Source organism: Suricata suricatta, chromosome 14 (assembly GCF_006229205.1).
Source record: "Suricata suricatta isolate VVHF042 chromosome 14, meerkat_22Aug2017_6uvM2_HiC, whole genome shotgun sequence".
Classification (NCBI taxonomy): domain Eukaryota; kingdom Metazoa; phylum Chordata; class Mammalia; order Carnivora; family Herpestidae; genus Suricata; species Suricata suricatta.
In genome coordinates, this window is record NC_043713.1 from 73,608,499 (window position 1) to 73,634,605 (window position 26,107).

At 54.3% G+C, this 26,107-nt stretch overlaps 2 protein-coding genes across 3 annotated transcripts; both read right to left on the minus strand.

The window, feature by feature from the left end:
• Window positions 1-644: 644 nt before the first annotated feature.
• On the minus strand, window positions 645-12,960 carry ACADS (acyl-CoA dehydrogenase short chain). 2 transcript variants are annotated; one of them, XM_029922684.1, is made up of 10 exons: window positions 12,851-12,960; window positions 11,184-11,347; window positions 3,675-3,824; window positions 3,387-3,498; window positions 2,779-2,930; window positions 2,309-2,479; window positions 2,100-2,237; window positions 1,834-1,929; window positions 1,581-1,637; window positions 645-1,430 (listed from the first exon to the last, which is right to left on the minus strand). In XM_029922684.1, exons 1-10 carry the CDS (start codon window positions 12,894-12,896, stop codon window positions 1,278-1,280), a joined length of 1,239 nt encoding a protein of 412 aa, XP_029778544.1. In that variant the 5' UTR covers window positions 12,897-12,960; the 3' UTR covers window positions 645-1,277. The 2 variants fall into 2 exon arrangements, with proteins under 2 accessions (XP_029778544.1, XP_029778545.1); XM_029922685.1 differs by lacking the exon at window positions 12,851-12,960 and adding an exon at window positions 12,106-12,171.
• A 1,924-nt stretch (window positions 12,961-14,884) lies between these two features.
• UNC119B (unc-119 lipid binding chaperone B) lies at window positions 14,885-25,642 on the minus strand. The gene is made up of 5 exons (XM_029922487.1): window positions 25,375-25,642; window positions 22,917-23,030; window positions 20,513-20,624; window positions 20,220-20,392; window positions 14,885-18,183 (listed from the first exon to the last, which is right to left on the minus strand). The coding sequence occupies exons 1-5, from the start codon at window positions 25,616-25,618 to the stop codon at window positions 18,071-18,073; spliced, it is 756 nt and encodes a 251-aa protein (XP_029778347.1). The 5' UTR covers window positions 25,619-25,642; the 3' UTR covers window positions 14,885-18,070.
• Between the last annotated feature and the right edge of the window lie 465 nt (window positions 25,643-26,107).

Sequence of the window (26,107 nt, forward strand, 5' to 3'; positions counted from 1 at the left end):
CCCACAGCGCAGCACACCTGCCGCCAGTCCTCCCCCGCCCAGTGTGAGAGCAAAGGAAGGGACGGAGGATGCCCCCCCACCGGCTCCTGGCAGGTTCCTCCACCAAGAAGTCCGGGAGAGTCAGCGCCCGCGATGGGGGCTCCAAATGGGTCACAGCTTCGCCTCCAGTTCCCTCCAGAGACTTCCTGGGGGAGGGCTGACCCTGGCTCCTCGGAAATGTCTTTGCTCCGTTTCTCAGGCCGCTGCCCCATCACGTTGGGCACCAGTTGAAATCTGGGGGCACCAGGGCCCTGTCACCAGCAGTTTCCGCACAGCCGCCATGAGCAGTCAGGTGGCCAGCAAAGGGCCCTCCCCACCTATCATGCACCCTCCTTCCTCCTGCGTAATGGGGGCAGTCTGGACCTACCAAGCACAGCCACCTGATATGGCCCTCTGGGCCCACACCTACCCTCCCTACCCAGCCGTCACTGTCCCAGACCCTCACCCCAGCCCCAGCCCTGCATCTTCCCGAACCGAGTCAACCCTGCCTGGTGCTGGTGCTCTCCGGTGCAGGCGGCCTGACACACCCACACTCACGCTCACAGGGGGCAGCTGAGGACACCAGAGGGCCATCTCCCCAGCAGCACCCAGACAAGGACACGAGGACCAGAGCACAGGTACTCTTTATTAGTTTCCATGCCCGACTGTTCCAATGATTCCGAGCCCTTCCTATTTACTTACAATTTACAAAGTACAGGCTTAGGGGGCATTGGGTACTCCACAATGACCGAGCCACACAGCCTTCCAGAGACGACCCTGGGAACCTCGATGAGAACACAACTTGTGCTACAATGTGGCCCCCACCCCACTCCTCCTCCTGACCCCCGACCTCAGGAGAGGAGCAGACTCGGCCAAGAGCGTGCCCCACCTGAGAAAGGAAATGGCGATCCCGTAGTGGTAATTTAGCCCTTCCCCAGCCCCGCCAACAGAAGACCAGGTCCACTCGGGTGGAGGAAATAAGGCACAGTTGTGAAGAGGAAGCAAAGCCAAAACGCTGAGCTGAAGATGCACATCCTCCGATGCTGGCCCCGCCCCTCACTTCTCCCTTCTCCCAGACACAAGCCCCAGGCAGGCTGGTCTGGGGCGGGCAGAGCAGGGCAGCAGGTGGGTTCCCAGGAGAGGCCAGGCATGCCCCCCCCCCATCTGCCACTCCCCCAGTATCCCTGACGGGGAGCCAGCGTGAAGACATGGCTCCCGCCTCCACCCCTGGGTCCTCAAGCAGCCTGGCACCAAGCGGCTCAGCTCCGGTAGCTCTTGAGCAGGTGACCCGCGACCACCAGCCTCTGGATCTCGCTGGTGCCTTCATAAATCTCAGTGATGCGCGCGTCGCGGTAGTGCCGTTCGGCTGGCATCTCTGTCACGTAGCCCATGCCGCCCAGGATCTGGATGGCCTACAGGGGAAAACATGGAATCAGGAGGGAAAAGGCTATGTCAGGGGCGGGATCAGCCACAGTAAAGGACCAACGGGGGAGGGGCAGCGGGCCCACGTTCGGCTACTCAACCCAGGGGACCTCACACCCAGGCACCTCTTCACCACTCACCTGGTGGCTGATGGCAGTTGCGGCCTCTGACGCAGCCAGCTTGGCCATTGCTGCTTCCTAAGCACAGAGGACCGCAGGGTCAAAGACTTGAGGAGTCCCCAGCTCCTGGCCCTTCAGCAAGGATGGGCCTGGGGGGCCTCCTCTTGAAGCAGTAAGGCCACAAGGCCTAAGGAAGAGGGGGTCCCCAACTAGACTTCTCCGTCAGTGCCCCAAAGCTCCGGGCCATGCCCGGGACCCCCTTCCCCACAGGCACCTTGGTAAAAGGCTTCTTATTATCCTTCAACATGGCGGCACGCCAGGTCAGCAGCCGGGCGCTCTCCAGGGCCAGGGCCATGTCTGCCAGCTTGAACTGCAAGAACCCAGCCCCACATCAGTCAGTGGCCACCCTTCCCTCCCGCCCTCCCTCCCAGGACAGGAGGGAGGAGGAGGGAGAGGCTGCAAGCAGGCAAAAGCTCACCTGGGAGCCAGAGAGGAAAGGCCGAGACGCCCTCCCTCCAGCGTCCAGGCTCCGCTCGTTACCTGGATGCTCTGGAGCTTAGTGAGGGGTGCCCCGAAGGCCTTGCGGTTCTCGGCGTAGTTCACAGCACAATCGAGGGCGGCCTGGGCGATGCCCAGGGCCTGGGCGGCAATGCCAATGCGCCCCATGTCCAAGGTTTGCTGTGGGGAAGGCCCCAGTCAGTGGCAGGCCAGCGGGCCCCCTGGGTCCCTGCCCCCGCTGCCAGGCTCACCATGGCTATCTTGAAGCCCATCCCGGGCTCCCCCAGCAGGTTGTCCTTGGGGATGCGGCAGTCCTCAAAGATGAGGTTGGCCGTGGATGAGGCCCGGATGCCCAGCTTGTCTTCCTTCTTCCCCAGTGTGAGCCCAGGCGTCGGCATGGGAACCAAGAAGGCACTGATGCCCTGTGAGGCCCAGACACACCCACGGAGGTTCTCAGAGGCTGGCCTAGGCCACGCCCCCTGACCCCCCCCCCCACAGGCACCAAACAACCCCTTCCCCCCACCTTCCTCAGACCGCAGGCCTGGGCGCCCTCTGCTGGCCGCCCTGGGGAAGGTGCAGACTCCAGCCTCAGGCCCACAGAGGGCCGGAGGGGGAGGGGCAGACCGAAAGTGCCCAAGAGAACAGCCCCACGGAGCTAAGGAAATTCGGGTGAAGGTCTGCATCCCAGAGGTCCCATCGACCCTCTCCCTGAGGTCCCCACCTTGTTGTGCAAGGATCTGTCTGTGCTGGCAAAGACCACCGTGGCGGAGGCCTCCCACGAGTTGGTGATCCAGGCCTTGGTGCCATTCAGGACCCATGAGTCACCCTCCAGTCGGGCAGTGGTGGAGGCGGCTCCCGCGTCACTGCCATTCCCTGTGCCACACACAGACAGAATCCACTGCCTCCACCCCGCAAAGGGTGCGCCACCAGCGAGCAGGGGACCTGGCCTCCCCCCTACCCTGGCTCATGAGGACAAAGGTCCTGCCGCCCAGCCTCCAAAGAATCAGGCCTCTGGCCGCTAACGAAAGTTCCCAGCCACACCAGCTCCCAAGTGCTCAGAGACTAGTCCAGGAGGGCGGAGGGGCGTGGACTGCAGCTGGGCATCTTCACCCCAAAGGGGCCCCAGAGCCAGGCATCCCTCCCAGCTCGGTGGAAGTGGCTGCATGCCCCTTAGTCGCTCCCAGGTGGCCCACATTTAAGGCCTGTGCCCTCCCTTCTCACAGGGCCCCCTCCTGCCTCTGCCCTGGGGGGCAGCCCAACCCGAGCCCAAGTCCATCACTCTGACTCCGAGGTGAGGGGATGGCGCCGACCGCTGTCCCACCGTGGTACCTGGTTCACTGAGTGCAAAGCAGCCAATTTTGTCGCCACCGGTAAAAGGGGTGATCCACTGCTGCTTCTGCTCCTTGGAGCCGAACTTCAGGATAGGCCCCAAGTAGAGGGACTGGAGGGGGTGCAGGCGGGGAGGTGGTCAGAGGTGCCTGCCTGGGGACCCTGCCCTAACACCCGTTCTCTCCAGGGCTCTACCTGAAAGGGCCGAGCCCATTCGGGGTCAGGGACCGGGCACCAAGGCCTCGCTGGGCCCAGGACGCCAGGACACATAGCCGGAAGGGAACTCACGTTGTTGACGCTCATGATGACTCCAGTAGAGGCACAGCCCCGACTGATCTCCTCCATGGCAATGGCGTAGGCTAGGTAGTCCAGGCCAGCACCACGTAACTCCTCGGGCACATCCATGGCCAGGAGCCCGAGCTCGCCCATCTTCTTCACCTGGCACCAAGGAAGGGTGACGTGGCAAGGGCTGCTGGGGGCCAGTGCCCACCCCTTATGTGTCTGAGCCAGTGTCTACAGAAATAGGCCATGGGGCCCCATCCACCCACCCCATGGTCCCCAAGCCCAGACACTGAAGACCAGACTGACCTGAAGTCTGCAAGACAGCACCATGCACTGACGCTGTTCTGCCCCCACACTCCACACTGGCTCACCTCTGTGTCTGTGGCCACAGCCAGTGAGCCGGCAGAGGGTATGGGAAGCCTTCAGGGGCCTCCAAGGTAAGGAGCAGGACAGCCTAGGGTCATGCTGACCATCTCCAAGCCCCACACACATACTCTACCTCCCCACCACAGGGCCTTTGCACATGCTGTTTCCAGATTATTGACTAGTTGTTGCCGCCTCCTTCCCTTCAGACCTCAGCTCAAGCCTTGCTTCTTCCAGCTGCCATCTGTCCTCTAACCGTGCTCACCCAGAACCTGCGCCTTTCCAGTGCGTTGCTTATGTGGCTGCAAGTTCACATCTATTACTCTGCTGGTGTGGGTTATGATCCTTCTCCCTGACCATGATGCCAGAGACTGGTTTTTGCTCACTGCAGTATTCCCAGTGCCCAAGAAAGAGCAAATGGATGAGAAGAGCTTAGAATTCATGACGTGGAACAAAACTAGTACTGGTCAGCCATCAAGTGGCTACTATGTGCCCAGCTCAGCAACTGAGTCTCTCCAGACCTCAGACACAGGAAGCAACCTGCCCGGGGCCAGAGCTCACAAGCAGCGCAGCTGGGCTGCAGCCCACACCGTGACTCCAGGGTCAGAACCAGCCCAGCACACCGCGCAGCTCCGCCCATCTGACCTGGGACAAACTACCTACCCTCCATAAGCCTGCTTTCCTCCTGCCCAATGGGAATCACAGAACCTACCGAACTTCAAAAAGAAGTAAAACTAACTGCCCGTGGGGAGCGGCGGGGCCCAGGGGCCGGGAGGGAAGGGCACCATTGCTTTCCATGAGCCCCTCTACCTCACTAGCTTCTTGTAATTGTGACCTCACACTATTTTTAAATTTTTTTAATGTTTTTTTTATTAATTTTTGATACAAAGAGAGACAGAGCATGAGAGGGGAAGGGGCAGAGAGAGAAGGAGACACAGAACCGGAAGCAGGCTCTAGGCTCTGAGCTAGCTATCAGCACAGAGCCTGATGCGGGGCTCGAACCCACGAATGTGAGATCTGACCTGAGCCGAAGTCGGAGGCTTAGCCGACGAGCCACCCAGGCGCCCCGACCTCACACTATTTTAACTTAAAAGAAGCAAACATAAGAATGTTCACAATATTTTCTCACTTTTCTATAATATTACTTCCATGATTATAAAATTGGTTCACTTCCTCTGCAAATAGAACCTTTGTCACAGGACTGTTTAAAATGCTCACCCAGTGCCTGGCACAAGCTGGGTGATCAGCGAACGGCACTATCTTTAAGTGGCTAACAAGTTGTCATCTGGACAAGAACGCACAGGAGGAGGGGCGCTTCCATAATAATCTGTGTGCCCCTCTTTGAATTTCTTACCAGACTCTGCCTTGAATTGCTCCTGGGGAAACTCTGCTGTAAAACTCCACACCTGGGGTGGCCTTACTCCCCGCTTCCTCTCCGGAAATGAAAGAACCCAAGAGTTCCACGGAAGGCACTGAGCCGCAGAGCCCGCAACTGCAATGAAGCTCTGTGGCCACAAGGGGGCGGACCCGGGTGGGCGGCTCTGCAGGTGAGATTAAGGATGATGAGGTGGGGGTTACCCTGGATTACCCAGGGCCCAGGGGGGCCCAATGTCATCTCGAGGATCCTTACAAGGGAAAGAGGGAGGCAGGAGGGTAAGAGAACAAGAGGTGGAAATGGAAGCAGACGTCAGAGGGGCCTGAGCGCCCCCGGAAGCAGGTCATGAGCCGGGGGTGCAGGCGGTCTCCACGCACCGGAAGAGGCAAGAAGACAGACGCTTCTCCAGAACCGCCTAGAAGCAAGCGGCCTGGCCAGCACGCTATGGGTCCCACGTTGGGTTTTTGATCTCCAGGAGCTGTCAGATAATAACCTGGTGTCGTTTCAAGCCACTAGTCTGTGGACACCAGCAAGAGGAAACTAACAGACAGTTAAAAAGGGCCCCGAGGCGCCAGGGAAGCGTCATTTTGAAAATTGCTGCAAAGACAAACGTTCTGTGCTGACCGCACACCTGCCGCCGGAGAGGGGGCGGCCTGCTCGGAGACGCTGTACGGCTTCCGCAGGCGTAATGCACCCAGGGCGGGGCGGAGTCGAAAGGAGGCGATCTACACAGCACTGTATCTGAATCCATGTGGGGCCTCGCAGGGCCCTGTTGCCAGCACGAGCGTGGCCTCAAAACAGAAACCATCAGACCCACACTTTAGGGTCGCCAACTCACGGAGGGGAGGAACGGCATTTTGTTACGGCATGTGGTGCTGGGTTGGGAGTCTGGGGCACACTCTGCCGGGAAACACTTAGGCCCCCTGGACGCATGCGCGGGCCCAGACCAGGACCCCGTGGGAAGCCCTCTCTGGCCTACCGGCAAACCTGCCCCACGCTACCAGTGCCCCCCAGCCTCCTCCCCATCCCGCAGCCCTTCCGGGTCCAGCCCTGGAATAAAGGACAGATTAGTCCAACACCCCACAACTCCACCTCATCCCAGGAAACAAGGGGAACCCAAATTCCCACGCGGGGATTCCAGGACACAAGGGATCAAGCCAAGTCTACTCTACAAGGAGGCCAGAGCTCCGGGCACTCTCCCGTCGGCTGCGCCTCCCACTGGCTATCCTCAGGGCTGTGACTGCCAGAGGTCACTGCACCCATGACCCCACCGTTCCTCTTGAGAGTCTCACCTATGCCCCCTCCTCCCCCACTTCCTGCTGTCAGTGTTTGCTTGAAAAAGCTCCAGCTCCAACATGCTTGAGGGGAGGTGCTCAGTCACTCCAGGCCCAGAGCCTGCACTCGATCAGGGATGCCTGGGGTCTGGGGCTGCTCTTCCCAACCTTCCTATTCTGAAGCAGATCATGAGAACTCTGGCAAGGTGCCACAGCCAGCCGCTGGGACATTCCAGGAGCAACATGGAGGCAGAAGCGATAATGGCCACCACGTAAGTTCACTCAAGCATGTCCTGGAAAAGAGACCAGCAGCGAGGGAAAGAACCAGCATGGCAGTGGAGAGAACTGACAGTATCACCAAAAAGAGGAAGAAACCAGGGCCAAGATGAAAAGCAGCAGAAAAATAAAGAACCTGTAGCCGGTGGTAGAAATCATTTCTGATTTAAGAATACGGATGCCGCCGGCTAACATCAGAGGGGCCTGGGCTGCAAAGCCATCAAGGGGAACCTCCTAGAGCTACTCACACAGACACTCTGGGTCCCTTGTGTCTGTGAGCCAGGCCTACAGCCCAAAGAGAGACACCATCACTGACCAGGCCAAGCCTATTGGTCTCCAAACTTCCAAGATGCAAGAAAGAGCAAGACCCCTTTCCTGGCTGCGACAGAGTAAGCCTTTGGCCCTGCCTGCCTTCCGTTTGGGGAACATTGAGCAGGTGCTTCATATAAAAACAATGCCTAGAGGCGCCTGGGTGGCTCAGTCGGTTAAGTGTCCAACTTTGGCTCAGGTCATGATCTCCTGGTTTGTGAGTTCGAGCCCTGGGTCAGGCTCTGTGCTGACAGCTCGGAGCCTGCTTCCAATTCTGTGTCTCCCTCTCACTCTGCCCTTCCCCTGCTCGCTCTCCGTCTCTCTGTCTTTCAAAAATAAATAAATGTTAAAACAAACAAAAACAAACAAATCTCCCAGCTGGTTGGGGACGGGCTGCTTATTCAAAAGAAAGAGCCCCCCACCCTTCGCCGCCGCCTCTGGTGTCCGCGGTGGGCTAGTGGGTCTCCGTGCTGATGCAGCAGGGATGTTCGGCCTCCTGCAGTTCAGCGACCATCTGTTGAATGCCAAGCGCTCACCAAGAGCAGGGTGTCGTGTGCACGGGGACACGTAGACACAAACAGGAGCTCGCCACTGGAAGACATACACCCGGCGATGTGCTGAGCACAGCCGGGGTCACGGGTCGTGAACGGGATGCTCCCAGAACGCAGACCCATGAAGTCTGCTTGGGACAAATGGGAGACGGCTATCAGGACACATTCCAGGGTGGAACTGACAGGCGTCAGTGGGCATGAGGAAGAAGGAAATGGGGTATGGCCCTAGAGGTTTCTGTGTGGCGAAGCAGGTCACCTGAGACAGGGCACGAGAGGGAAGCTGAGGGGTTGTACCTGGTCTTTTAAAGTTATTCAATAAACAGTCACTGAGTGAAGAAGAAATGGGGCTCAGTTTTGTTCTGTTTAGTAGGCTCCACACCCAACATGGGGCTCGAACTCCTGACCCTAAAATCAAGAGTCACATGCTCTCCTGACTGAGCCAGCCAGGCGCCGGTGGCCAGTTTCCCACACATAAAGTTTAGCGAGTCCAAAATCAATCAAAACGCCATTTTATTTCTTGTTTCCCTTTATGACAAAATAACATTGTAAGTTTATATTTATATAATCTTTTTTTTATTTCTTTTTTCTTTTTTTGGTTTGGACCCAGGAAGAATGAAGTTGAACTTAGGTTCCCAAACCAGCCAAGTCGGCAGAATACTGGCACTAGCCTTCCACCTAATTCTGTCTGTCTCCCTCAGTTCCTCTCCCCTTGACCCTTCCCCCATAAACCCACATTTTTGCGGGGTGCTGAAAAAGGTCTTCAGGAAAAAATATTAGAAATCACCAAGCATCTGCTATAGGCCAGGCGGGGACTCAGGAGTCTATGGACTCTTTCTTATAGACCCTCTGTGTGACTGGGAGGCAAGGAACTTACCTGTGGCTTCCGTTTTCATCTAAAAGCTGAAGATAATTTAAGTGACTACCCCAGGGTGCTGAACCGAAGATGTAATACACCTAGAACACGGTAATCCCCAAAGGACAGGCAGTCCTGTTCCTATCTCAATCTCATCTGGAAACACTAGTGGGATTATTATTTTGAATTTCGCACCCTGCCACGTCCTCTGTGTGGCGAGTGCCCTGTCCCTTCTGCCAGTGTAAGCCTTAGCTTCCCTGCTGCACCTGGGACCTGGGCACCCATCCACAGAAACAGAGAGAGGGAGGAAAGCAAAAACCCAGCAGCCTCAGTCCCTGGCCAACAGAGCCACTGATTAACCTCCATAATCCCATCAGCCTCCGTAATTCCATCAGCCACGGGAGAAGCCTGGGTGGTGGCAAAATCCAAGATTTAGCACAACTCCCTCCTCCCTCTACAATCCCAGGCAATTCAAACAAGCTCCTCTGTCAACTATTCAACAGGGATAAGAACAGCAGAACTTGGGACAATTTAATGACATCACACACATGAAAACACTTTGACCAACACAGACCCAAACAGATGCCTTCGCGACTCTGAGCTACGGCCGCACATTTGGCAAGTGCAGACCGTGCCAGAGGGAAGGAGGCGGCACCCAGGGCCTCTTCCCTCCCTCCCTGTGTCTGCCCACCCCCTCTGGAAGGTTAGCTTGCAAAGTGCCTGGCCCCAGCCCCCAGGAAGCAGGAAGGAGATATAAAGCTACAGGATTAGTTCAGAAGAGCTTAGTAAAAAGTCTGTTTCTACTGCCAGCATTCTTGCCCAGAGCAAATCTCTGTTATTAGTAAGAATTTGAGGGAATGTAGGCATAAGATGGGAAAAGCGAATCAAGCCGACTGTCATTTGGTAGGAAAAGCCCCACCGCAAGGCCACCAGCCACCGTTGGCTCACAACCACTCTGGGGACCAGCGGGAACGCTTTCTGCTTTTCAATGGCCTGTCTGTTCACTCCCAACCTGTTCACGGAGGGATGGAGTGTGTTTGCACTTCCATTAACGGCACCAAAAGACGAAGGGAAAGTGCCAGATAAGGTTACTGAGAGCAGTGCGTGTGGGTACAGAGGGCAGAAGGGCAGCTCAGGCCCTTGACGGGAACACTCCCAACTAGAATGGGGCTCCCCTGCCTGCCCTCGGGCTCTGAGACAACCATGTGGCCAGTGTGAATGGAGAAGGGTTTGGGAGCCAGCCAGACTTGGGATATGAAGTCCAGCACCACAAATCAGTAACCTTGGAAAATCACCTTACCTTTCTCCGCCTCCAAGTTTGCAACATAAATAGTATTACGAGCTACCATTTCCCAAGGGCCAGGAGGCACCAGAACTTGACAAGTGTTACCCCACTTAATCCTTGCAAGCATTCTAGAAGCAAAATGGAGACTAGACTTATAGGTGAGAATGTCCTCAGGACTACATAAGAGGGCGTTCCACCCCTCAAAGTTACCCAACTCATTCCGCGGTGCCCAGGATGCCAGGTTCCACTCCACCCGGAGCTCCCTGGGGGTTGCCACCAGTTCCAAGTACAGTGCCCACTGCGCTGTGACCAGCACAGTATTTTCTAAGCTGGAAAAGTGGCCCGAGAGCCCAGGAGACTCTTGAACTCCTTCAGGGTGGGCGGGGAAAAAAAAGACCAGAAGAGGCAAGAAAAGTTTCCTCTTTTACAAGTTATTTATTGAACAAATAGCCATTGGATATTTGTACCATGTGCCACACGGCTTGCCAGGCCCAAGGATACAGCAGGAAGAGCTTTTGGTTTGTTTGTTTTTTTAAGTTTATTTATTGAGCTGGGGTGGGGGGCAGAGAGGCAGAGAAAGAAGGAGACAAAGAATCCCAAGTAGGGCCCTCACTGTCGGTGCAGAGCCTGATGTGAGACTTGATCTCATGAACTGTGAACTGAAATCAAGAATAGGACGCTTAACCTCCCAAGTCGCCCAGGCGCCCCGACAGCAGGGACATCTTAAACAGGAAATTACAGACGAGCTGACATCAAGGGAAAGAGCACTGGGACCTCTGGGTCTGGCAGAGGGCTGGATCCCAGCCCTAGCTCTGCAGCTCATCTGCTCCATGACCCGTGGCCCCTTGTTTAACCTTCAAGTCAATCTGGGTTCACCAACTGCACAATCGGGTGTACAATACCAGTGCCCTCCTCTCACGGGACTACTGGGAGACGCAGATGGGCTGGCACACCTCGGAACCGTGTGGAGCTCGTGAGGAAGAGGCGGCGTTAACTCTTACTGTCAGCACCATGCCTGGCACACAGTAAGCGTGACGCTCACCCACTGTCATTACTGTTATTCCAGAAGTTCAATCCGGGCCTCATGCTGGAAGGAAACCTCCAGAGCGTTTTCCGGGCCCTGGGCTGCCTGGCTTGGGAGTCTCGGTGCCTCTGGCTGTCACTGTCCCCACACACCTGGGAGCAGCTGGCAGACCACCATCAGGGGCTGCTGAGGTTGGGACTCTCACCTGGGCTGTCGGGAAGCGATGTTCCTTGTCCACCTGGGCGGCAATGGGAACCAGCTCCTTCTCGGCAAATTCCCGGCATGTCTGGCGCAGCATCTGGTGCGTCTCTGGCAGTTCCACAGACTGGTAGATAGTATGCAACCGTCGCCAGTCCCAAGGACGCAGAGCTGCCGGCAAGAACAGGTGTTGGCGGAATGGGAATGCACCACCACCACACCACCACCATCATCATGATAATCCAATGACTTGGTGGGCCTCCAATGCCCCAAAAGACACCTGACAATGTCTGGAAACAGTTCTGTTGTTACAACTGAAGGGTGAAATGCTATCGCTATGAAGTGCGTAGATGCACTGTCAGTGCTGCCTCGCACTCTACACGTACAGGGCAGATCCCACATTGTTGGGTTGTTGCCCAATGTTGTTGGGCATTATCTGTCCAGGGACGCCTGGGTGGCTCGGTTGGTTGAGCGTCTGACTCTTGATTTTGGCTCAGGGCATGATCCTAGGGTTGTGGGATCGAACCCTGGAGACTGCTTAAGATTCTGTCTCTCAAAAAAAAAAAAAGATTCTGTCGCTCAGGGTGGTTCATTCGGTTAAAGCATTGGACTCTTGATTTCAGCTCAGGTCATGATCTTATGGTTCAAGAGACTGAGCCCCACATCTGGCTTTGTGCTGACAGTGTCAGGAGCCTGCTTGGGATTCTTTCTCTCTCTCTGCTCCCCCCTCCACTCGCACACTCTCAAATGAATAAACATTTTTTTTAATTTTTAATAAAAAAATTAAAGTTTGTCTCTCCCTCTCCCCAGCTCGCATTCACTCCCTCTCTCTCCCTCTAAAATTAGAAGAAGTACCAAATAAAAGAATTATGGGCCCAACATGTCAATAGTGCTGCTGTTGAGAAATGCACAACAACGGAATTGCTTACTCCACTTGCTAAACACTTTGCACACAACTATCCCATTAGGACACTAAAGGGCGACGGTAAGAACACCAAGCTTCGTGTCCTCCGGCAGAAGTCTGTTCCAGCTCCTGGGGGTGGAAGGGCTAGAGACGCTGACTGCAGCACTTGGCAGGGGGCCTGGCAGAGACAGACCTTAATGGGGGTCCCCTTATTGCTGTCCTGCAGGGTGAGTTGGGTGTCGGCAGGGCAAAGGGAGCCCTGGCCACACGTGTCACTACTGCTACAGGGGGAGAGAAAGGAGCAGGGAAAGGTGCAGGGTGAAATCATCAGCGACACCTAACATTCACTGGGCACCATATGACAGGCGCTGAACTGAGTGTGTTACACAGGCTGTGTGTGATTTAATCCTTGTAACGACTCCCTGAGAACAGTTAACACACTGGCGGGCCCATTTTACACACGCGCCCGCCAAATGCGGACGAGGCGAGCGTCTGGTCCAAGGTCACAGACGCAGAGTCAGGGTTCAATCCCAGGCCCGGCTCCGGAGGAGGGACGCGCCCCGGACCTGCGCGGGCGGGGAAACGACCGACTGGGTGCGGACACAACGGCGGCGACAGGCCGGCTGCAGGCCGGGATCCGGGCGGGAGGCGGGGCGCGCAGACGGCAGCAGCGGCCCAACTGGGGCAAAGGCCCCGCGCCCTCCCGCAGGGGGGGCCGCCCGCCCTCCAGCCGTTATCCGGCCCCGCTGTGCGGAACGGCGCGCACTCACCTCCGCGGCTAAGGCCGCAGGCCCGGGCGAGCAGCGCGGCGGCCATGGACGCGAACGCAGCGCGGGGTTTCTCCTCGCCGACCTCCGGCCGCTAGCGCCCAGGTTCCGGACTGCGGGGGCGGGGCCGAGGGTGGGACGTCACACGCTCCAGCCCCGGGGCGGGGTCCGCCACGGCTCTTCCCGGCCCCGCCCCCCTCCAGCGAGCGCAAACCGCACCCTCCACATCCCTCCGGGGGTCCCGCGGGCGTCCTTCTCAAAACCCTTGAACGGTGGCCCGTCTCCCCTAAATTCCAAGCCCGCAGCGTAAAATGCCCCATATGGCCGCCCCCCGCCCACTACTCCCGCCCCAAGCCCTCCATGCCCACCGGGCCCTCGCTGTCTTTGCTCAGGCCGCATAAGGCAGCTTTTCTGTAGCAGCTTTTCTGCCACAGCAGGGCTTGTTCCTACCTCCGGGATTTTGCAAGCCCTGTGCCTCTGCCTGGAATGCTCCTTCCCTCCGACCACGTCTCACTCACTGAGGCCTGCCCTGACCACACATTCTCCAGCCCAACGTTTGTTTTCCTTCTTCATGGCACCCAGGATCTGGTATCTTCTCCAGTCCTCACACTGGTCTATGAACTCCCAAGAAGCACAAGCGTCTTGTCTTGCTCTGGTGCTCAGTATTCAGGCCCAGGGAGTCGGGTTGCCTGGGAGGGAGATCTCTTTCCCCAGCGGCTGTGAGGCTGGGGTGCGGCTGTTTCCCCTTGTTCCACTGTAGTTCCCATCCCACTCGCAATTGTGGGGCATCGCCCCTTTGGGAGAAACAGGTACTGCTCCCAATGCCATGCATTTGGTCCTTAGCCTTCACCCTCCCCAGGATACCCGTAATCCCAGTTGCTGACAAGGGTCTTCCCTCAGCACAAGTGTGTCAGACCTCCACATCCTCCCAAGCACCCACACATCCCTCCATCTCTTTCTCCCAATGTAACTCAGCCAAGCACCTGTCCGCAGCACTGACCCGTAGGGCAAAATTTGCCTTCCACCAAGACCTTGCCCTACCTCCCTGGAGATCAATGAAAAGATGCATCAAAGTCCTTAATATGTTACCTTTCATTTAAAAGGAAGCCTCTAAATCCACAGTACTTTAAAACCAGGTGTATGACTGTGGTTGGCAAATGCTAAGGCCTTCCTCACCTTTCTATTGCCCCACCTGGGCACGAGCCCCTGGTGAAAGAAGACAGGAAAAAGGAGAAATGAGTGCATGAGGAGAGACCAGTCATTGCTTTGGGTGCCACAGACCATCTAAACCAGACTTCCAATTGTACCGTCACCTTGAGGCGCCTGGGTGGCTCAGTTGGGCCTCCAACTTCAGCTCAAGTCATGATCTCACAACTCGTGAGTTTGAGCCCCATGTCAGGCTCTGTGCTGACAGTTCAGAGCCTGGAGCCTGCTTCCAATTCTGTGTCTCCCTCTCTCTGCCCCTCCCCTGCTTGTGCTCTCTAAGAATAAGTAAACATTTAAACATTTTTAATTAAAAATAAATAAATAAAACGAATAAAACTATATTGTCACCTTAAACCAGGATGTTAGTTCTATATTAAAAGTAGGCAAATTTCCCAGTAGAGACAGAAAGCAGACAAGGGTTGCAAGAGGTTTGGGTGAAGGGTGGGAACTGCCCTTTGGCAACACCAGGAACTTGAGGGAACTTTCTGGGGTGATGCAAAGTCCCTGTACCATGATTGTGCTGGGGCACTAAGGCTGCATACTCATCCAACTGTACTCTGAAGCCAAGTGAATTTTACTGCAGTTAAAGTACAACTTAATAATAAGCCTAACTTCAAAACAGACAAAATTTTAATTCCCAAAGTCTCCGAGTGAAACAAAGCAAAAATATTAAATCTAAAGCCAAACACTGTTCCCTGTTCACCCTCGAAGCCAGCTATACACATTAAAGTGTTTACAGGAAAGTCACATGAAGAAACTCGGAGCCCATCCCGACCCCACACCTGCCCCGCAATGCCAGGGGCCCGGTCAGGACACAAAAGAGGATGCGTGTACTGTGAAAATCCTTTATTACTGTCTCTCGTGGTAAAATAACATTCTGTACAAGTAAGTCACCTAATTTACTTTGGAAACAAAGACAATACAAACTGGAATGAGGATCTTAGGTGAAGGGGAGGAGGAAGGACAGATCAGGTCATTGATGTTTCTTATGTTCTGAGAAAAATAGATTTACAGGGGGAAAAAATAAACTTTCACAACTTCAATGACTTTACGTGATCCTTCGTAAAACAAGGGGTAAATCCGCCTCCCCTAGACCCTTCTTGTGGCGAAGATGTTCTGTAACATGGAATGGAAGTGAGGATTCGACGAGCAGGCTCTCACCGGGACGCAGCACCTGTGCGCAGGAGACCCCTGCCCTGGCAAGGAAATCTCTCCAGGGATTCTGGGGGCAGGCTGTCTCCAGTCCCCAAGCCTCACTGACGTCATGGCGACAAAAGCCACCAAAAGAAAGTGACTCGACAGAGAAGAGTGCCCTGGGGGTCTACGGGGGTGGCAGGACACTAAGGCAAGACTCACCCAATTCGTCCAGTACACACAGCCTATGTGTTCCGTTCCAGAAATGAATTCCCCTTGAAGATTCAGCTCTTCCCTGCTCAGACACCAGCTCAGAGCAGAAAGCAGGGTCTCCCCCTGCAAGCCATTTCCCCTTCCAACTGTATCACCCCCAAGACAAGTGCTATCAACAGTCCAGGTTCATTAGTAACATGGTCTCCTGGTTCAACTTCTGATTGCTTCAGCTGCTTTCAGAGAAAGTAGGACTTCTCTCCCCGGTTCAGGTACAAAAAGTCAAATTTCAAACTCACCCTGGTTAACACCCCAGAATGGTTAACTCTGATTTCCTGAGTAAGAGACACGAATACAGACTCCCGGGTACATAACACCGGACAGACCTTGTGGAGCACAAGATGGCATATCCCTGTCCTGGTGGGCACAGACCGAGCACATGGCCTCAAAACGGCCTCCAGAAGACTAAGGCAAGCCAGCGGGAAGGAGGGTATGGCACGACTGAGGCCAGGATGCCTGCCTCCTCTGCCCTCCTCCTAGCAGAGGCTAACACTGCATATAAGAGACAGCCCATGAGTCCACGAGACATGATCTGTCCTGGACACATTTCCAAGACACACTCTACAGAGCAAAGCTCTGGACAGCTCCAGAAGCCACATCCTAGATACTACGTGAATATCAAATAGTAGAAAATCTCCTGATTAGGCTGCTGTCACATAGAGAAGGGATGATTTTGGAGCTCAATATGCACACACAAACATGCTACTAGAGGAGAAACAGAAAGTAAGGAGGCAGTGCTGACGTCTGTCCACAGATGAGGAGGGAAGGAGGCCAAGGCAGCTTTCCCCAGCAGCACGTGGGACAGAGCCACACATAAGGCACCTAGATTTATAGTGGACTCCGGTTCTAAGATTCACCCGGCCTGGTGATGAGTAACCCGTCCGCGGGGCGCCTGGTCTCTTCCCTCAGTGAGAAAGCTGCCAGCACCTGGCACAGAGCACTAGGCCAAGGTTCAAGGCCACGCATGCTCCAGAATCCAAACAGGGAACAACACTGGTTAGTGAATGCACAGGGGCCTTTCTGTGGCACAGTGCTGGCCCTTCCATCCCGGGCCCCGCACGGCCTTCCTCCCAAGCATCTGGGGAGACTGCTGTCAGTCAGTCACTATGCTGCTTCCCAGTGACTTGCCACATACCTGGGCCCTTCCTACTGCTACCTTTCTGTCAATGCTAAATCCTGGAGACAGCAACAATTTTATCAGAGGGTCAACTAAAGCCACCCACAGAGACACAGACAACCATACGGAGCTGAGGTGGCGGGAGTCTATCCAGTAAGGGCCTGAGGACAAAAGCAGCCCACAAGGATGTGCAAGGAAGGCTGTCAGAGAGCACCCTCTGAGAGCCACCTCAGGCTACTGTTTCTTTTCCAAGCAACCAAAAGAACTCCAACTAGCAGTAAAAAGGATCAGAATATGCATTAGAGGTCTGACCTGCCAGGATGGTCCCAGAAACCACCTCACTAGAAAGGCAGACAGGAAAATCCTCCGAAATAAGAAATCTACAGAAAGTTTCAGAGGCAAATCCCCATCAAACCTAATCCTGCAGGCCCTCCTGTGTTGAGAAAAATCAAATCCTTCCTTTAAGTAGCTGTAGTTACAGTCCATAACTATATCCGGTCCCAACATGAGCCAGATTAGCCCCAGGAGCTTGATTAATACTATAAGAAGTCTAACCACACATCACAGATGCTGGAAACACCACTGACACCTTACAAAACCTCTCCAAAATAAGCCTAGAAATAAAAAATAAAATAAAAAACACAAAATACGAGGCCTGCTGTGGCCTTGAGAGAGCCTACTGCTCCAAGGGCCAAAACTGCCACGTTCTATTTCAGGAGACACTCAGAAGTCCGGAGGCAGGACGCACAGAGCAAGCTCGCCTTTGCTCCAGAATGGGAACAGGAAGGCACCGCCAGGCTGAAACCTCGGTATATCCCTGGGAAGGCTGGCGGAGGTTCCTGGAAGCCAGACAGAGAAGCAGGCCTCTCCCCGACACGGACCTTTCAGTTGGCAGCCCTGCCAGCCGCTAGCGCCTCCGCTCTTGGCCCCCCTCCACACCACCTTTCTTTCCAGTTGCTTTCAAACTACGCAAAGCTGAGGTCGGACCGTGCCACAAGCTGAGGTCGGACCGTGCCGCTGGCAATACTGTAAGTGAGAGGGCGAGCTGCCTGGAAGAGGCCCGCCGTTCAGCCTCTCACAGCGCCCAGGACCCTACGAAGAAGCCACTGACTGGCAAACCGGCTGGCCAGAGCCTCCTTACACGGACAGGGCTGTGCCCACAGAGCCCCGGGCTCTTCAGCGCCACCAGCAGGCAGCTAGGACTACGTGAAAATAAATTTTCTTTTTCCTCTAGATTCCAGGAGCCATACCCTAAGGCTTTACTTTACTACAGAACCACTGCGACCTAAGGGGCAGGGGAAAAGGGAAGAAAAAGTACTGGGGAAGAAAACACGGTGTTGCTTGGCACCTCTCTTGGACCACAGGAAACCGTCACCCCAGCCTTGGCTTCCTGGGACCAGGTTCCAGATGTGTGATGTGAACAACAGGTTCAACCACCTCCGTGTGCCGGCACCGCAGGCCATAGCAAAGCACCTCCCCGTCTGCTCCTGCAGCGGTCACTGGCCTCCGTTATAGGCATAATCAGCCTTGTTGTGCATTATCAGCTTGTTGTCAACAAAGTAGAAGCTGTCAGAACGGGTCTCATAGGGATTTTCAATCATCAGACGAACTGTAAGTCAGAGAAAGGGAAAAAGCAAAGAATTATGTGTGAGTCTGCCCCATGGATTGGGTACAGAAAAACTTAGTATCCCCTCTAAGGGGCAACTGGGGGGCTCAGCTGGTTAAGTGTCCAACTTTGGCTCAGGTCATAATCTCAGTTTGAGAGTTCAAGCCCCATCTGAGCCCTGCATCAGGTCCTCTGCTGTCAGTGCAAAGCTGAGTGTCCCCTCTAAAATTCATAAGCCAGCCCACCAAAACGTGCGTATACTGTTAGAATAATGAGGCCAGAACGGAGGTGGCCAGGCTTGGAGAGCTGGAGAGAACCACTGAGGCCCCCAAATTAAACAGGAAACCCACTTCGACATAAGGATGCAATTCTCTGACGTGGCACTCCTTGGGTATCTCGAGTGTGGATTCCTACTCCGAACCCCAGGGCCACAGGATTACCCTTTTGGCAACAAGGACTACCACAGATTGTTTATTCAGTCCTTCTGGTCTGTTCCCCACCTCTAGACATTCTGGTCCAAATTCCAAAAGCTGTGCCTCACTGTGCCCACTTCCCACGGGCATCCCTGACAACCAAAGGAATCCTAGGTATATATGGGTGCAGGGTGACAAAGGGCAAGGAGCCTTTTCCAGAGATGGCTCAGGGTATTAACTTGCAAATGATTCAGCAAAAGGTATGCTTGTCTTGGGATCCAGATTTAAATCTCATTTGTTTAGGCAGTTGCCCAGACCTCTTTAACCATTCTGGAGAGTCGAAACAATTAACGGTCACTACTTCTGATCAGTTTTGAGTTAATGATCACATGCTATTTTGGTTTCTCGGAAGGAAACATTCTGTTTACCACAGTTCTCAAAAGATGAAAGTCCCTTGAACCCACTGAGGCCAAAAGTTATTTGGTGTATATCTAGACTATTAACTTCCACCCTCTTTTAGCTTATGACATTTCAAGAAGAAAAGTTCTATCGCCTTGGGTAAAAACTTGCCTGGCCGTACATACTCTTTCCTTGCAAATATCTATATGTTCTGGCCCCGGCTGGGGAGCGGGTTCAATCCAGGACCAGATGCTGTCATAAACAGCCCGCCCCACAGCAGCGCTCCTCATTTTACCTAAGAGCAGCATTGCCACGTGAGCGAAAAACATTCTGGTTTTCAGAATGTAACAATTTCAAGGACCTGGGATTCTGAGAAAAGCAGTCAGTGTATGTAGATCCTTCCCTACAACTCAGCCAAACTCCCCCCATTATTCACAGGGTCCCGCTCATATTCTCAGTGTTCTGGAGCCGTTTTCCCTGGTTACTAACAGATAATGCTAACCCGGGAGAGCTCCACCAGAGTCATGGGAACTGCTAGAGTCTGCACTCTCACTCTCTCTCTCTCTCTCTCTCTCTCTCTCTCTCTCTTCCCCTGCCTCGGCTCCTCCCTCTGGCCTCCCCAGCTTTTCCCATCGGGACTAGAGAATTACTCTTCCTAGAACGTGGCTTCCATCCGGCCACTCCTTCTGCTCCAAACCCTACAGCAGCTCCCTATCTCCTGGGAATTTATTCTGAAAGTTTATCTATTCAGCCTTCTACTTGAAAACATGGGGAACACAAGGTCCCCAGACCTCTGACTCTATTTAGCCCCCAGCTGCACTTCTCCCTCTAAGGAGAAAGGGGAGGACGAACAAGTGCTGAGCAGGAGCCAAGGACTAGAGCACAGTAGAAAACCAAGCCTAACAGAGGCTCGGAGAGGTGCTCCAGCTAACTCCCGTCCCGGGGATTGTCATGGGCCTCCCCTCCTCTTCCTCAGTCACCCCTGCAGCAGGCACCCTAAGTGGACGGCCTGTATTATTAAAACCTTTGATGCTCCCATGCAGGCAGAGTTTGAAACCCTAGACAGGAGCACCAGGAAATGAGAAGCCTGAGGTTAAAGGCCTGGAGAAGTATCATGTCACTACCTCCCTCCTCTGCCAGAGGAGGGCGCTGGACCAGAGAGACCCCAAGGCGTCTTCCTTCTAGTCCTAAGACTCTAGGACAGGGCAGAAGACAGGGGATACATACTGACATCCTCAGAAAGCTGCGGGAACTCATAGATATGTTCACAAGTGTTCCTACTACTGGGGATGCAGAAGCCGAAATCAAAGTCAAAGTTTTTCAGCAGGCGTTCCCGGAAATAGTGCCGCTCGATCATCCGGAAGTTTGACACAGGTTTGTCTCCCACCGTGAACTCCACTCTGCAAAATAAATCTCTGATTTATTGCCTCCTCCCTTCTTTAAAGCCAACCCAGCACCCAACCGAGAACAGTCTTCGTGGACAAGCGAGTGTTCTCCCCTCCAGAAATCCTGGTACTCACGTAGCACCGACTGTGCGGAGGCGGAGAAATGCCGGTGTGAACTGATAGCGGACGAAACGTCCTGCGCTGATATCCACATCTCCCCCTTCCTCTTCCTCCTCCTCCTCTTGGTCTGAAAGAGCACAAGGAACCCTGAGAGTACTGTCCTGGCGCCACCAGACCAAAGAGCACAACCAATTAACAGCACGAACTCCAACAGCAGGATGGCCAATATTTGCTGGGCCCCTGCTGCAGGGCAGGCCCCAGGCTGATCATCGCAGACTCCTCCCAACCCTGTGGAGCGACATCATTATCTCCATCTTACAGATCAGGATGCAGAGGCCCAGAGAGGTTAAGTAGCACGTCCACATTCCCCCAAATAGTACATGGAAGGAACAGGGGTTCGAAGCCAGGTCCACCTGACTTGAAGCTTGTTCTTAAACATTAAACTATTTACCTTTTATGTAGCTGAGTGGCTTGGGCCAGATCCTAAGAGTGAAGCCTGAGACACAAGCCAGGTACCAGGTCCCTGGCATGGTCTATAGTTGATCATGGCCACAAGGTTGCAGTGCTAGCTGCTAACCAAAAGAACACATCCACGAAGGTTGAACGTAGTCAAAAGGCAAGTTCAATGAACACAAAACTTCTGACGGGCAGCAAAGACAAGCTAATTATCTTGTCATCTAAATGGAAGACAAGGGCTGCAGCCTTGGGGGTACTGTAATGCCCATGCCAGGTCAGACACTGACAACCTGGGGTAGATAAGCAATGAGCCAACATGCTGAACCTGACTGACAGTGAGTCTAATCCATTCCTAAGCCCAGGAAATGGAAGTTTTGTAAAACGAATCAGAGAGCCATTCTAACATGAATAAGGAGTAGTTTCCACTAGTAGCCATCCAGTGTCCAGCAAAAATATTTTCTCCAGGTATTGGCTGAATGTGGGTGCAATTTATGTCTTTTTTAACCCCAAACATCTCTGCCTGTCACAAGCCCAAGAGCAAATGGGTTACCAGACTGAGAAGGCACTCAGAGCCAGAGACTCTGGAGCCCTACCTCCAACAATGTGATTCAGATTCAGTCCGCATCTCAGGGATTCAAACCCATCAGAACAAGTGTTGGAGGAGCTTACTGATTCAGTGCGAGCATATTGTAAGTGAATCAAGATCCTTACAGGTAAAAACTGGAGAAGCAGAACATCAAGGCATCTTCACAAGCTCTGCAGCCTCCCTGCTGGAGACAGTTCAGTTTTGTACTGAGATGACTACTCTGGGCCCAGCCTGGTTCAAATCCACACATCTGAAATGGCCCTGGGGTCCCTGAAACATCCAAAGTACTAGGACACTTCGCTCAGGGATATGAATACCACAGGCCCAGGAGGCTGCCTGGCCCTGGGCCCAGCTCAGTACCCACAAGCTGGAGCCTTCAGGTGCCTTGGTCAGCACCAGATTATGAGAGCATGAAGGATGCCAGGTGGGGTGAGAAACTAGGGCTCCAGCCTTGCCGGTGCAATGAACCTGAGCCGAGACCTTCCCGGGAAAGCCCTTCGACCTGCCTGGGCTACTGACACCTGCCTTACCAAGTTCACAGGCTCCTCTGCGTACAAAATCACATGAGAAGAGTTTTGCAAAAAGAATTCTTGATACAGACCTCCGTGGATACTGCGTTCATCTATGCTGGTGTTCTAGTAACTAACTCCAGGGGGTGCTCGAGCTCCAGTGATGCACTCCAAAGACTGGTGAGTGGCCCCCTACCAGAGAGGAGCCACCCTGGAGCTGCAAGCACTACACGCACAGGAAGCACCAGGTATTCAAGGCTAATTTAAGGAATCCCAAGTAGATGAGTTCATAGGTCTGGGCTTTCCGTTCCTCCAGAAAATGCTGGAGAATTAAATCCAAACTAGGCCTTACAAGGAAAGGCCTTACACTGTTGAAAGGAAACCGAGGGAGAAGACAAGTGAGCCTGGACTGGGACCCCCCCCCCCCCGCCCCCAACCCTCACCCTTCCAGGGTCCCCAAGACACACGGCACAGGTGAGCTTTCCTCATTCTACTTTAATTCCAAGGCTTCCTTTCCTAAGCATAGGCGACACGGTAAGAGGAATGAGCACAGGACCTTGGGAAGGTCACTTGGAAATTCTGGGCCTCAGTTTCCTGATCTGTAAAATGAGAATAGCAGCTCCTCACAGACGTGGGGATCACACGACCTGATGTAAACAGAACCAGGTGGGACACAGCGCCCAGCACAGAGCAGATATTCAGCAAACAAGCTCTTAGCACGGCTGCAGACCAGCGCACACAGCGGCCCAGGCTGCAGGCAGGGGCACAGATGGGGACACACCAGGGTCCCTGGCACAGGAGGCAATGGTTCACGAAAATTCTAGCTTTGAGGACCTTTTGAAGTGACCGCTACAATACTGAGGCCTACCTGACACACAAGGTTTGGCAATCTCAAACAGCACCGTCCCTGTCTCCAAATCTCGAATTTTGAAGCGGGTGAAATCAATACTGTAGATGTTATCTTCGGGTTTGCATAAATAATCTGAAATGAGAGAGACACACACACCAATGCTGTTAAATAACCATCCAAAACTACCATTCATTTCTCTCTCAAGTTTTGAGGCAAACTCAGGGGTTTTTTCCTTACACAATTCACTTAAAATACACCCCAAAACTTCCTCTTACGTTAAAAGCAAAAGTTGCATGAAGAGAATAAGGAGATGATCAAAGAACGAAACAAAGAGCATGGATTTGGTTTGCATGAAAGATGGTTGTAACACTTTAAGAAACAGGGATGGTGTAAGGGGATTGCTTTGGAAACACCTTGGATATAACAGAATTTTTTAAGAAATCCATTTAAAAACATTCTTGCTGATCTAATGGCTAATATAGTACTTGTTTGCCAGCCACTAGTATCACGAAGCAGAGAGCAGCAAATTTCTTCTGTAAAGGGCCAGATCATAAATCATTTAGACTCTTCCTCTAATAACTTAGACAGACTGGCACTGTCACAACTACTCAACTCTTGTCACTAGAGTGCAAAGGCAGCCACAGACGACACACAAATGAATGAGCACAGCTGTGGTCCACTAGAAGCATTTACAGATACTGAAATATGGATCGCATGTAACGTATGGGGCAAGATCTCTCCCCCCCTCCCCAACTAATTAAAACTGCAAAATCCATTCTTAGCTTCTTAGCTTGCGGGCTGTACTGAATCAGGCAGTCGGCCACACCTACACGGGTGAGGGGACAGATTGGCTGGTGAGGGGACCGCGCCAAAGTGACGTGGAACCCCTGACCACCGGAGCAACAGTCAGTACAGTGCTGATCAGAGAAAACTCGCTGCTTTCTTTCTAGGATGACTCCTGACCGCACGGTGGCAAACTGGAGACCTTCTGATTATTCTGTAAATCTGAAAAGGACTGAGGATGGTTCTGCACCTTTAGAGGGGACTCCATGAACAAACGGAGCGAAACAGACTTTATAACAGAATCCCAAGGTCACCAGGCTCTGACCCATGGCTTTCTCCAGTAGGCTGCTGACATGAAAGGGGGCACAGGCCCTCTGTCCACCACGAATGTTGCTTGGGGCCAGGCATGACAATGGCCTGATTCACCCTCGGTATGAGGACAAAGTATGCAGGTAGAAGGCTCAGGTGACGAGCACTTCTATACCTTCGGGGCCCAGATGAAAACTGGGTCAGAACAGAAGCAGCGTCTTCCCCGTGCTTCAATACACTGAAGAGTAAGACTTGCTAAAGATATACTCCAGCATGCAGAGGACACGCCCAACCCAAACAGTGATGGAAAATGGGAACATGGAAATATCCAAAATTAAGTTAAACCTCTCAGGAGATGGGAAGTCCCTTTTCATACCGGCTGGGTCAAGGCCCACCGCCTGAACCCCATTCCCACGTCCCTGGAGCTGCCCCCAGCTCCCTGAGGTGCACCTGAGCGGCCCAGGCTGAGAGCTGCAGCAGTTCAGAAGACAAGGCTGTGGCAGCCTTAGATCCGTGGAGGGAGTGCGGGTGCTGCAGGGTTAGAAGTCTGGAGGGCAGCAGGGTCTAACTAGGTGAATGCAAACTCTGGGGGAGAAAGAGCAGCGAGACAAAGGGCAGCAAGTCAGGGTTTGGCTTGGAAGAGAACAGAGAAAGGAAGGAGAACCAGGACAGGGCGGTGGGCAGTCCGTTTCCTCCCACCTTTACTTCCATCAGTGAAAAGAGATAGTAGTAGGATGGTTGCCATGACACATTCTTAATCCACTAGAACAGGTGTCAAGAGCAGGATTCACGTTTTGGATTATGTACATTAACTGAAACCTTATCAACATATTTTTTAATGTGGCAGTTTAAAATTTGCATGAAAGGCCACGGCACAATGTTTGAGGAAGGAAACGGTCAAGGCAGGCTGCAGAAGGGGCTGCCAGGCGGCCGGAGTGGAGACAGGCGGAGGAAGAGGGCAGGGGCTGGGCGGGCAGAGGCTGCAGAAGCTGGAAGTGGGCAGGCTGCGGGGAGCCTGGCTGGGCAGGAACTTCTCTGATACCTGTGGGCTTTCCAGGATGAGGGGGCAGAAGTCCCACTTACCAGGGTCAGGAGGATCCGGTTAAGCTAAGGGGGCTCCCTACCCAAACAGACCCAGCTGAGGACGAGAACGGCCGGCCCAGGAGAAGCGTGGCGCGGCCGGACGCAGGGGAACGCAGTCGAGCGCAAGGAGAACCCCTTCCCAACCTAGGCTCGGTGAGGGTGGGAGGCGGCGCGGCCTGGCCGACCGAGGGGGCCGGGGCGGACCCCCGGGCCGCCCAGGCGGCGGGTGGCCGGCTCCGCTGTAGGCGACAAGGGGCCCGGGGCCCGCGCGAGGGCAGGGCGCGGTCGGGCGGGCACTCACTTTCGGTGACCCGGCTGAGGCGCAGGACGTGCTCGGGCCGGATGGTGTCCAGGGCCAGCAGCTCCTGCTCCGTGACCGCCGCCCCGATACCGTCCTCTGCCGCGTGGTGGGGCGCCTGCCGCCGCGCCTTGAGTCGGTTCAGGACGCCGCCCCCGGCCTTCTTCTTCTCCTCTTTGCTCCCCACGAGCCCCCCGGGCCCAGCCGCTGACCCCGCGGCCGCAGCCTTCGGGTTCGACCCGCTCATCGCTCTGCCGCCAAGATGGCCGCCACCTCCGCAGCGCCGTAACTATGGAGAGCGGGGGCGGGGTCCGGGGTGGCACCTGGGGAGGGGCGGGCCTGAGGGGCGGGGCCGGGGGCGGTGGCCGGCTGCCCTCTCGCCAGCTCTGGCCCAGCCCGGTGGTGAGCCGCAAGCGTGGCTGGGGAGTGCCAACCCCCAGACTCCCCATCAGGTCCTCAAAGTCACCTCACCTCAAATGTCTTTAAAATATCTCATACGGTCAAATGACTTTCATATAAACCGTAGACAAGGCATCCTAAGAAAAATTTTTTTAATTTGTAGCACCGAAGTTAAAAGCGCTTGCCTTGCAAAAGCAGCTTTCCAATTAGATTCCAATTTCTAAATCCTACTGTGCCAGGCTTTGGGCTCGTCCTAGAGCTGACTACAGGGAACGTAAGACTATGAATGAGGACAGGGATTGTGTCCACCTTATTCACTACTATATTCTGGCGGTCC